A 12,523-nucleotide genomic window follows, 5' to 3' on the forward strand; every position below is an offset into this window, starting at 1 on the left:
CACAAAACTGTGCTCATATAACCTTTTCTATTTTCTTGTTGGTGCGTGTGTATTTGTATGGAGGGAGGGGGACAAACTTAGGTCTGACTTTGAATTGAGCCATCAATCAGTCATGACTCATGACTCATGTGTCAAATGTTAGATTGGTACCGAAAAAAAAAAGGTCGTGTCTCAATTATGACTCAATTATATTGGAAACTTATTTCCTTTGATACATGGTGTAATAACCTAAAATGCATGCAATAGTCTTACTAAATATATAAAATGAAATGGTAGGATAGAAATATACAAAATATAAAAGGGTGGGATAAAAATGTAATTAGCACAAACTAATTTTTTAAAATAACTTAATTAACTTTGGTAGGGTCTAGCCGTTACTGAGAGTGGTGGGAGTGATATGTTGAAACATAGAACTAAAATTATGGCCGCCACTCATAATGGCATGCAGAACATATACTATATTGTTAAAATTAGTGGTATATATAGGTATATACCGATAGCGTTGGCGGGTTAGCATTTTGACACACTATTGGATCACAATTTCCAACATGCATTTTACCGCAACATTGGACTCGGCCTAAAAGTTTTAAGAGTTTACACTCAAAGTTGGTAATTCAGCGCATTCAGCTAATGTACCTTCTAGTTTTGTTACCACGGCTCTCCCTTATCTCGAGCGTGTGGCCAAACTTCAGGTGGATTGCTTGAAATAATGCTCCAAATATACAGTGGGCCTTTTGAGTTTGAGTTAATGCTCCCTAAATACTATGGAGGCCTTTTGAGTTAATACCTTACAAAATGGATAAGGCCTACCTAAGGTCGGAGACCCTAGAAGAAGATGAGCTGCTTGCACACTTTCTTTTAGTGAAAAGTGGGCATTGAAGAGACAATTGTAATTTCTTTTATACACAATGAGAATTATGAAGAAAGAGAACATATAAATCATTATTGTGAGGCGTGAAGAAGAAGAAAATGTCATTAGTGTCAATAAATACAAATGTATGGATCAACTTAGTTAAAGTGGTTGTATCCAATGTGATTTCGGATCTGAATAAACTACACTACAATATAACATCATGTGGTTGTGCATCGAAATTCTTTGACACATGTAGTACTGTTGATTAATTATGTGTACTGATGAGCAACTACTATAGGAGAATCAATTGTGCCATATATGGATCAGTTTCATAAATGTGCCAATGATTGTGGTCAGTGATAGAAATGGTATCTTATTATTATTTTCTACTGGTTGGTAGATGGTTGTTCGAGGGGGACTAGAGTTTCTACCAGATTGGCAGACTGCAGTCCCTGATGATGGTAATATGGTATAAGCAAGTTGCAAACAGATGACCAAATATTCAGCTTGGAAGCACACGGCCCAAAATCGCCAGGCTCAGACTCCACCTAAGTAGGCTTGTCAATGGGAGTTTTTGGGTTGAAGATTCAAGATGCTATAAGGCCGAGTTCAATGGTTTTTTTGACTTCTTATCCTCGATATTTTTTGTCCAATGGTTGTCTCCTCTCCACGCCTCTGCCGTCTGAAATAATACAATTCACCACGCCACTGGTAGCAAAACAGCGAACAGCGAACTTTGTGGTGGTGATGTTTTCCTGACGTTAGTTTGGGACCAGACTGTTTTGCGACACGTCCCTTAAAATTTATTTATTGATGAATCTAAAAGGATCTGAAAGTCCTATGAGACGGTAAATTTGGACGCAATACAAGGTGTGTAACAAAAACGCAAAATAAAAATATGCCCATGCTTAAATCTTTTGTATCAAGGTGGAAACAACAGTAATGTGCAGAAACAGTTTCTGATAAAAGGGTACTTGTAAGGATCTAAACTACTTAAAAAATTGAGTTATATACAAAAGAGCAATATAATACTAATGATTAGTGGCTTCTCCAATTTCCAAGCTGCAATGAAAAATCTACTTGCAACTTATTTGGACTGAATCTTCTCCTGTGAAGTGATAGCCATGGATAACCAAGGGTCTTCTTGTCCGATTCCAGATGAGGGGACTTTATCAAGGGTTGGGTGTGCCAAATGTGGGTTCACTTCACTTGGAGCTTGGGTGTCATTTATAACTTGACAAGGATTTGATACCTCACCTTTACACATTTCAGAAGAGATTAATGAGAACTGACAATAAGCTGACTGCAGTTGTTCATAGATATCTTCCATCCGGCCACTGCGTTCATCTCTCCTATCCATCTCAATAAGATCCTGTAGAAACCAAACTGTCAAAACTTAGGAAAAAGCACTAGTTGTTTGTGAGGGAAAGCAGTCAAACATGTTTCTTGTACCTGTGCAGAGATACACTTAAATATAGGATAAAAGCGCTGCCTGCAGTACTCATTGAATAAGAGTGTCAATAGCACCAATGGGATAGTGAAGCCCGATGCAACTGGTGAATGTTTTACCCCAAAAACACCGAGCGCTATTATTTGCGCTAGAACCAATGAGAAAATCGTTGTGTTGTGTACTATAGGCCAGAACTGTCCACCGCTTTCATATTTTGTAATATAAACATTGAGAAACTGCAGAATATAAGATGAAACCAAATGTCAGAACACATTCCATGATACCCTTCATTCACAAAGTTTGTTCAATACCTTACATGATAGACAAAATCAAATGGTACGATTTAATCCTAAAAGACCATTATCTTTGCCATTCTCCTTTTCTGGTTCTTTAATTTATCCATTAACATAACCACTACATTAGCTCCTATAGACCAGCAAAATAACAGTATGAAGAATGATAAGCATCTAATACACAGCTTTCTTTGGAGATGCACCAAAATTTCATGATACAGATACTTTCAGATGTCATTAAGATTGCCAACAAAGTAATGCATTTAGCATTTATACATAAACTAATTAATTGACATTTAATCTCAACCGTTTTTCGTATATAATTTCACACAACACTATTATTTGAATTTCCTTTTGGGTTATTAAACAATTTCCCAAAGCTTAGCGATTAAGCAGCAAAGATAACAATCATATAAATAGAGGAAGACATTTGCATAATCACATCGAAATCAAGGCACTTACCTGATTACGGTACACAATATAACCCAGAAGAAAGTACAGCAGCAAGAAGGGCAATATTAAAGGGGCCAAGATTGAACAAGTTAAGCCTAGGAGTCCGAACAATAGGAGCTTCGTCACTTCTGTGTGGTATGGAAAAGAAAGGGCGAAGTTTGATGGACCCTCTTTGTTCCACAGTACAAATCTGGAAAATAAGTTGCAGAGAAGTGCAAAAAGTTGTATGACTTCAAAGGACAAGCTTGCCCAACCTGATGTCAAGACATAAGTGATGTAGAAAGTCGCCTGCAAATACACGGATAACTTAGCACGCACAAGGTGTTAAGAAACCCTTAAAGCAAGCCAAAAATAATTTCCAGAGGGAAGAAAAATGGAGCAGCAGAATGGCAGAGCTTTATATGTCATTGTGTCTGTTATAGTTCTAAGGGACATCTATATATACTGAAGTGATACAAGGGCGAAACTAACTAAGTCCATGTCCTCTTTTCTCTCTTTTCTTCCTTAACAATAATACCGTGTCAATGGATCAGTTTCAACTTAAATCAATGCTTAACATACCCTGAAGTCAAGAACTGAAACTATAACTGCTTCTCAGTCATTCCTATAAAAAATTATTACATCCTTAGCAAGGCACTAAGAAAAGTTCGGCGACCAAAAAGAAAAAGTATCACCAAGCCAAGAATACATTGTCTGATCTGAACATACTCATGTTTCACACCTCCCATATCAATGTATCCTGAAGGCTGAAGCCCATCCCACAGAGAAGAGAAGAACCTGTGTTCTTCTTTTTGCTAAGATCGGATGGAAAAGAGATTGTCACGTAACATTGAAGGTGGAAGCAACTTCAATTAAGAACACCAATGAAAACTAATCAATGACTACCTGAACATAGGGTTTCAATCTTCAACTAGAATAATGTAATTATCTCTAACTTCAAATTATATAAACAACTAACTAATAATATACACTTGCAAGCCTTCCAATAGCAAATTGTTACTAATCCTAGTTGAAACCCAAATAGGAAACACTTGAGAGTTGGGCCCTGCTCCTGACTAATTTACAAAATTAAATGGAAAAGAGGACCCTATTAATATCATATTTCTTCAAAAAAAAGTAACTAATAGAATAGAAGATAATATACTAAATATTTAAAATACTAAAGAAGGCCATATAAGGTCATCATGGCGTTGCAATGACATCGGCTACTCTGATGCTGAGATCAGCAGGACCTTCTAATGCTCCTGCATCAGATTGATCGTCCCCAATAGTGAAGGACGGACACTGTAAACTCAAAAGACCATCATATTTACCAGAAAATGAAAGTATACAATTACCTGTGCTGGTACAGCTGTTGCAAGTAAGGTAGGCATATCTTTTGGACTAGAAATGGCATTTAGCTTGCTGATAGCAGATCCGGATAAAACGCTAACAAAGAACACATTCCAAATAGTGAAATACAGAACTTTGCAGCAAGCACTCTTTTTCCTTCCACTACGGGATACAGTCCCTTCTACAGCTGAAAACAGCATCATAGTTGGAGGAACGGCATATAGAAACAACATTAGGACTACACTTGGTAAATAACCTGTCACCAAGTGAGATATATATTTCCTGCAAATAAAATATTTAGGTTACTATCAAAAATGATAACTAATCAAAAATGTAGGATGCAATAACTAAAAGTACATCTTTGCAATACAAAAACACATATAACACCACAAAATTGACGTTAAATGACAAACGTTTATTGGGCGCATCTAAAGAAGGTTTTTTTTTCTTTCTTTTTTCTTATTTTTCTGTTTTGGGGGATAGCCTCATGATGATATCTAACTGAATGTCATAAAAACGTATAATGAGATTTTACTTCAAACTTTACTGCTGCAACTTATCACTTTAATTTTCATGACAAAAAACAAAATCAAGAGTGACAACAAACTGCATCAATATACTTAAAAGTTAAAGAAACACAATAAAAGCACCATATTTCATCCCAACTAATTTGTAATTCACGGAATTACCCCTTTTTTAAAACAGCAAAACCATCATCATGACTTTAAAATAACAAAAATAATGAAAGTGAAGATGGTGTTGGTAGAAATCATTATAATATTATTTATTTATTTAACATGCATGCTGTATTTTTCTTTCTCAAAAAAAAAAAAAAAAAAAAATTTGTCTACATGTCAAAATATGGTTTATGTAGAATTTGGGCATTTTACAATCAATTGATGATAAGTGGAGAGACTCCAAGACTTATATATTTTATGATGGGCTTAAGATACCCTTGTCTACATGTCAAAATATGGTTTATGTAGAATTTGGGCATCTTACAATCAATTGATGATAAGTGGAGAGACTCCAAGACTTATATATTTTATGATGGGCTTAAGATACCCGATATGAGATTATAAATCTCAACAAGCCCCCTCACGTGTGGCGGTGGACAATTGTTTTTAATGGGTGAAGTGAACTGAATGGGCCCGCCAGAGAAACAACCACTCTAATTACCATCCAACTTCAAACCAATTGGTGATAAGTGGAGAGGCCCAAAGACTTATATATTGTTATGTGTGGCTGAAGATACCCGATATGGGATTATAAATCTCAACAGTTTCATTACCTTGATATAGCCAACAACCTAATTTCTCAAGATTGGGGGTCTTAACAAACAATAATCGAATAAATAACCAAACTTTCTCACAAAACCCGCACTTTTGTACGAAACAATTTATTTGTCTGCATATGATTAGAGATTTTGTATGAAATTTTGACATGAGTACTCTAAAGATTAAAAAATAACGACATAATAAAACAATTATTTTATTCACAAAAGCTATACTTACTTTTTCAAAATACCTTTAAGAATTGGAAAGTACTTTTGCAGTTTATCCAACTGAGACAGACCTTGCACAAATGTGACTGGAGCAAGAAAAAAAAGCATGAAAACAGTTGCAGCCAGAAGAGTTGCAATCTTTCGGATCCAGAGCTGCTTATATGGGATCCAAAGGTTTGACCAATAAACATCACGTGGCTCTGGAGCCAAATCAGTGACCCATAACATGGGATTCGATGTTTGGAGAACCTGAGCAGCAACAAAAGCAGCATACCGTGTCTTAAAGAAAACAAAGGCAGCAGCACATTCCTGCATGTAAAATTAATTTACTTTAGGATCAGTTATTGTGCAAGAACCTGTACATAGTGATGTTTAACTACACATTGTGCAGTTAAAGTTGAATATCACCCCAGTTATCACCCCAGCACAAATCTCAAGTGTATTTTGTTTTCAATTCACTTTCAACACATTATGCATTAATAATAGCAAAACAGAAGATAACTAAATAACATATGTACACTAGAAATTTTTACATTGAACAGAGTTCAGAAACTGAATGCAAGCTGAACATCAAGAGGTGGATCAAGCATGCTGGCGCACTAACCAAAGGAACAAGGAATACTCGGGATTTCAGAGTACTTAGCTCTTCTGGAGTAGAGGCTAAGCTTCCCAAAGCACCAGTAATGTTGCAGTGTAAACAGGTACAACCAACACTTACCTTTGTCCAAATGAACTTTGAAGAAGCATTGTTACAGAATCCAGGACCATCTGGTGAAAGGATGGTGTACAAAACCAATTTGAGACAGGTGATAAGAGCTCTCACTAGTATATGCCAAACACAACAAGATATATAGCTGAAACTGGGTAATACTTTTGGGCACTGAGAAAGCAGGGGGCGGGGGGCAAGTATGGCCTAATATTTGAATTGAGGCTGACTCCACTGCAAACTTTTGGAAATAGTGCTAAACCATAGCCACTAGAGGCAGGTGGACACTAAGAAACATAAGGAGGCATAACAATGTGGCAATATCTTCCACATGGAGGGAGGTTAACTTTGCAGTGGATACTACGGCCAAACATAGAGCTTCTCAGGGACCAGGTTTTAGTCAATTTTGTTGTTGGTAGGCCTCCACTTCTATATAAAGTGAAGGACCCCCAAAGAATCTATTTAAGCACTTCGCCCCTTTAGGTGGGAAGTTTCAAGACTTCCACCACTTTTTTCTTCTTTTCCTTCTTTTTCTTCCCATCTTCTTATTGTGTTGCAGCATTCTTTAACATCAATAGATTGGAAACTTATTCAGGATTTTTATAGAAGAAACCCTCAACTCGGGAGAAAATCATAGAGGAAATACTTCCTTAAGATTGCCTTCAGTAATACCAAGGTTAAGGTTATAACCCTCAAGAAAGTAGGGTCTGTGAGGTTCGTAATTTTTAGTTGCGTTGGGTAGGTTGGATCAGAAATGATATGCTTACACGCCCTTCCTGTAGTTCTACTAGTTACAGGTTATCTCAGGCTTAGTCGAGAGAACTATAAAGAATCTTTTGGAAAGACAAACCACTGGAAGAATGGAAGCACATATCATCTGGCATTATACACTAAAAGAAAAATGTATCTGTCCATTACTCACCCATTAAATAATGCCCAATTTTATACAGGTGATATTAGGCAAACAACATTTAACAAATCAAAGGTTGGTACTGAGCATAAGGGAAAAAAAATCAAGATTGTCTAATCGTCTGTTCGGTCATCCAACACTCTATAACATATGATTTTGTTTACCTATATGAATCATCTAGAGAAGAACATCATGAATGCCAACTCCGGAAAGTAATGTAATCTGATCAAGCATCAGTGCTTGAAAAAGACTCAAAGAGAACCTAGAAAGAATATAGGCAAAGACTCAAGAAGGGAATTGGATATAATCCAGATCATACGAGATCAAAATATTAACTGAACCAACCAAATTACAAACTACATCTACACATGCAAAGAAATTAAAGAAGAATATGGATTCACCCAACCAGTGTGGACACAAACCTTTTCTCTCTTGTCTGAATCCAAGCGGTCTAGGTTTGGCTTCTCAACATGCTCAGGATCATTTGTTAGTATCTTGAAAGAGCTTGTTGTTCCTCCACAGAAATTACATCTAATCAAACATGGTTCACAGAGTCGGTGCACAGAAGTGGGTTTGTAATCTGCAAGCTTCTTATACATCTTCTCTGCATCAGTCTGCAAAACAAAGACACACCAAAGATCAGAGACTTAAGATAACTACCAATTTCTTCTACTCTACGAAAAGTATAAAGTTATAATATGAGCAGAGACTTGGGACAATGGTACAAGTCTCATATGGAAAACTTTCTTTTTGAAAACAACTTCAAATAGAAATTAATAATCCATAAACAGGTATTTAATTGGTGAAAACTTGAAATGCAAACCAGTGAGACAATTTCTACTAATCATCAAGTAAAAAGTTTAGTACATTGGTGCCTAACCCTCAAAATTCTAAACCAATTTCTTAATTTCAAATATGTGATATGCTTATCTGAACTACTACACTTCATTTCCATTTTGATTATGCACACTTTACACCTTTAGCAAAGCAAGATTCTTTAAACATTACAAGGTCTTCTAAGCTCATATGTTTTATCATAATGAGGAACCTGATGACACTGTCTTCAGATCACTTTTTTTGTCACATAGACGGTAGGATGGTTCTACCTTCAAAGAGGGGTAAAGTTCTAGCATCCCTCAACATATAATAACAAAATTAAGTAGGACAAGCTGGTCTCCAATATAATCAACACACACACAAAAAGATGACTTGAACATGACCTGGATATCTTCATCAAGTTCTTTAAATTGAAACCACTAGAACAATATAACTTATCCTTTTATATTTGATAATCTAACAAACCTTTAAGGCACGTCCTTATACATCGTTTTAGCAATTTGGTTTAAGAAATTCAACTTTGAAAAGAATTGATCTTATAGTAACGTAATTATGCTTAAAGTTTGTAAATAATTTTTCTTTAATACTTTTTTAAGTTGTTATACAAGGAATTTTTTTGCTGTTGTGGACTAATACTTACCGCAAGAGACATTTTCTCTCTCCCAATTTATACTAAAAAGATTACAAATCCATCTGACCATCCTCATCCTTAATGCACTAACTTTGACAAGTATTTTCTTGGTTGCTAAACAAACCAATATTTAGAGATGAAAAATTCCAATCCTTAAAATGAACACTATAACTTGGAAAACCAAGAATCCGTTTGGAGGGTTTAACAGCTGGTATTAGATCCATTTAGAGCACAAATTGACTTCTCCTTGACTATTGTTAATGTTTTTAAGGAATGGACATCTCAAGAGTTATCTGGTGTTGGGAATTGATGTGGAAGGTTTTATTCAAAGAAATCTGTTAACAGTTAAAAAAAAAAAAAAAAAAAATACAGAACATAATAGTAAAAAAATTATTTACCATAAGTTTCTGAACTGTTCCAGACCGATAAACCATTTGGTGTGATAAGTAGCTTGATGCATGATAGTTCGTAAAGAACTTCTTTACAGAATCACTGTATGTTTCTTCCGGTGACCATGGGATGGAACGAACAAGTATTGCAAAATGGTTTGGACTCGAACCTGACCTAGTAATATGTGCCAACCTCATCTTAGCGATACTCTTGTATTCCTAATGTCACATAAAACAGCCATAAATGACTTTGACATTGAAAGTGAAGTTAACCAAAAGAGATGTCACATGAGAGGCCTTCTCTTACACAGTACAGAAGGATGCAAGCTGACAAAGATATGACGTACAGTGCTAGACAATGAGCCCAAAGCCTGCAAAAGAAACCCCAGGCAATTAAAGTGGGAACATACAGATACATGGTAGATTCAATCAGTTCTAAAATAGGTCATACTTTCAGATAAAAATGCATCAAGCAAAACGGTGTTATCTTGATAATTTTCATAGACATTAAAAAAAAACCTGAATTCGGAATTATAATTAAGTAATCATGTAAGACAATTTCACAAGATTTCATTCTCTCTGAAACTTCTAAACGTTCTAGTATACCAGATTCACCAAATAAATGGTACACATGACACATCGTGCAAAGCTTTAACATTTTTTTTTCCTGTTGAGTGTTTGTGGTGACTTTGTATTAGTTTTTCTTTTTGTGTGTGTGTGGGAAGGGGGGCTAAAGGAATTTCTGCTTGGAACGATAAGAAATGAATTTGGAATGATAAGCATCTATTCACAAGAAAATCAGGGAAGATAATACCAAATTCTTAAGAAAGAATGGAAGGGATAATTAAACTAATATAAAGACTTTTGGCCACTATTTTCCAAAAAAAATGAAAGATAATACATCTTGTAATATCAAGCAAAGTTTCCACCTATCATAACAGTGGTGTTTAAAGCTAATCTCTCAAAAACAAAAAATATTCATTCAAAATACCAAATCAGCACTCCTATGCATGAAATTTGTAACTCCTATTCTTGAAATTTTGGTAAAAATTCAAAATATCAATATCTCACCTACTTAATGCAGCATATTATCATTTAAATCATTAAATGTTACACTACTAGTAAAATAACAATTGAACAAAAAAAATTCAAGCCATACCACTTTGATCCTTCCATAACATTAGCAATGGTAAAAACCTCCAGTGACTCTGAATGAATTTTCTTGTGAATCATTTCTTTCCCATAATAATTCAGTGGAAGCACTAGCAACATGCAGAAGACGGCAGCAATTGTAAAAATCCGGATGCTGTAAAAACAAAAACATACAGTACTAAGAATTAATATATACCAATATCAGAAGGAAGATTATTCTCAAATGCGTACAATTTCAGGTAAGCAGACCTTACTGAAAGACACACTGCATATGCTATGATCAAGAATTTTCTAAATACATGTTAAATGCACTTAACTAGGGAAGTACAGCCTAATACACAGAAGCAAAATAGAAATATTTTAAAAAGAAAAGGCACAAACAAAGCCATGGAACATCCTAAAAGGCTAAAACAGTAAAAAGCCTCAAAGGTTAACAAGCATTTCAGAGAAAAAAAACATTAAAAAAAATAAAAGACCATAAAGAAGAACAAAAGCCTATCGATTTATAGAAGAATAAAAACATCACTGAAACTAAGGGCACCTAGTGGAGTAATCTCAACCACAATGTGACAGCTTCAAAAGTAATATTCTCACCTAAATACAACTAATCTGAGAAATACCACAGCATCCAAGCCACCAATTGCCAAGATTTCTTCTTCAGATGTCGTCCAAGCTTTTACTAACCAACTCGCTGAAGGAATTAATCTTTCAAAGCAAAAAGGATCATTGCTCCCTTTTCGTTCTTGAAAGAACCTCCGCCCAAAGTAAACACTGACATTTCCCGGTTGTTTTCTCAATATAGAATACAATGACAAGAGTATGATACACAGGCCTATATTAATGCCTGCAGAAGTTAAAAGCGCAGCAACGTTCATCTTTGTCTACCAAGTGACACAGCGAAAGACCATATTGATGTTCTCATATGTTGAAAGACTAGTACTGCAACGAAAAAGAAGCTTTTAGAAACAACTTTACCAGTCATCTAAAGGAAACCTATAAGACCTTTCCCAAAAAGGATGAAAAAGAGATCAAATTTATTCCATCGATAAGCATCCATTACCAACTAATTAATTCTACAAGGACCATAATGACGATTGTACCGATGGTCAATTTGAATGCCCTAAAACTGATGAACAAAAACAACAAATGAGAATGTAATAATTACCTTCATTCCGAATAAGCCCTTGAAAAACTATTTTTTGCAGTTACTTGAAAGAAAGAAAGAAAGAAACCCAATTCATACTTTAGTTTTTTTGAAATTCTATTTTCCTACAATCGACATCATCGGACTACAATGCTCATCTTTAAAATTAATTTTAAATTTTATACTAATTTTCTGTTCTTGTGAAATTACAATTTGTTTGGGTGGGATTTCAAAAGTGATATTTCCCAATACATAAGCAACTTTGACCAACTTCGCTGGACCATCGGACTCTCTATAAATGTGATAGAAATAGAGACGGTTTTAAAAGATGGTAACTATAGAAATATAGAGATACTGATATTTTGTCTTCCATGGCCATCTTCTTCTCTCAATTGTGTTATCATGCTGGTTAGCTCGCAGATTCTTACAAAACAAACGGCCACTGTCTGGTTGAAGTTAATTCACGTTTCTACAGAATGGGTCTTAAGGCTTCAACAGTTGATATTAAATAGGACAAAAATGGCACTGAACTATTATACACCATTTAAAGCCCGGAATTTTCAAGGATTTGGCATCTTTAGAATTCTAGATTCTGATAAACATTCGACATTGAAACCAACAAATTTCAAGTACAAGACCCATTTTATTTGGCAAAATTTTCAACTTCAAGGAGGAATGCAAAGGATATTTATAGGATTCTTACAATCAGTACTCACAGTTAACGATCTTAACCCTTAGAATTGAGAATAGTGCCCATAGACTACCACTGTGTGTCCTTCTCTGATGAAAAAAGAAAAGTGACATTAACAATGCTCACCTCGGATTCAATAGCAATGCATGATTAAAAAAGAGGGATTGTGGTTGGATCG

General features: G+C 35.2%; 1 protein-coding gene across 3 annotated transcripts; it reads right to left on the bottom strand.

Annotated features, from left to right (window-relative positions):
* Positions 1-1,758: 1,758 nt before the first annotated feature.
* Positions 1,759-11,971, bottom strand: LOC147511678 (hyperosmolality-gated Ca2+ permeable channel 2.1-like). 3 transcript variants are annotated; one of them, XM_086603371.1, is made up of 11 exons: positions 11,676-11,971; positions 11,105-11,449; positions 10,518-10,664; positions 9,666-9,729; positions 9,368-9,577; positions 7,924-8,115; positions 5,896-6,194; positions 4,387-4,663; positions 3,059-3,337; positions 2,306-2,539; positions 1,759-2,225 (listed from the first exon to the last, which is right to left on the bottom strand). In XM_086603371.1, exons 2-11 carry the CDS (start codon positions 11,383-11,385, stop codon positions 1,941-1,943), a joined length of 2,268 nt encoding a protein of 755 aa, XP_086459497.1. In that variant the 5' UTR covers positions 11,386-11,449; positions 11,676-11,971; the 3' UTR covers positions 1,759-1,940. The 3 variants fall into 3 exon arrangements, with proteins under 3 accessions (XP_086459497.1, XP_086459499.1, XP_086459498.1); XM_086603373.1 differs by lacking the exon at positions 11,676-11,971 and adding an exon at positions 11,513-11,613; XM_086603372.1 differs by lacking the exon at positions 11,676-11,971 and having other exon boundaries at positions 11,105-11,504.
* Between the last annotated feature and the right edge of the window lie 552 nt (positions 11,972-12,523).

The sequence above is a fragment of the Coptis chinensis genome, chromosome 3 (assembly GCF_015680905.1).
Source record: "Coptis chinensis isolate HL-2020 chromosome 3, ASM1568090v1, whole genome shotgun sequence".
Lineage (NCBI taxonomy): Eukaryota > Viridiplantae > Streptophyta > Magnoliopsida > Ranunculales > Ranunculaceae > Coptis > Coptis chinensis.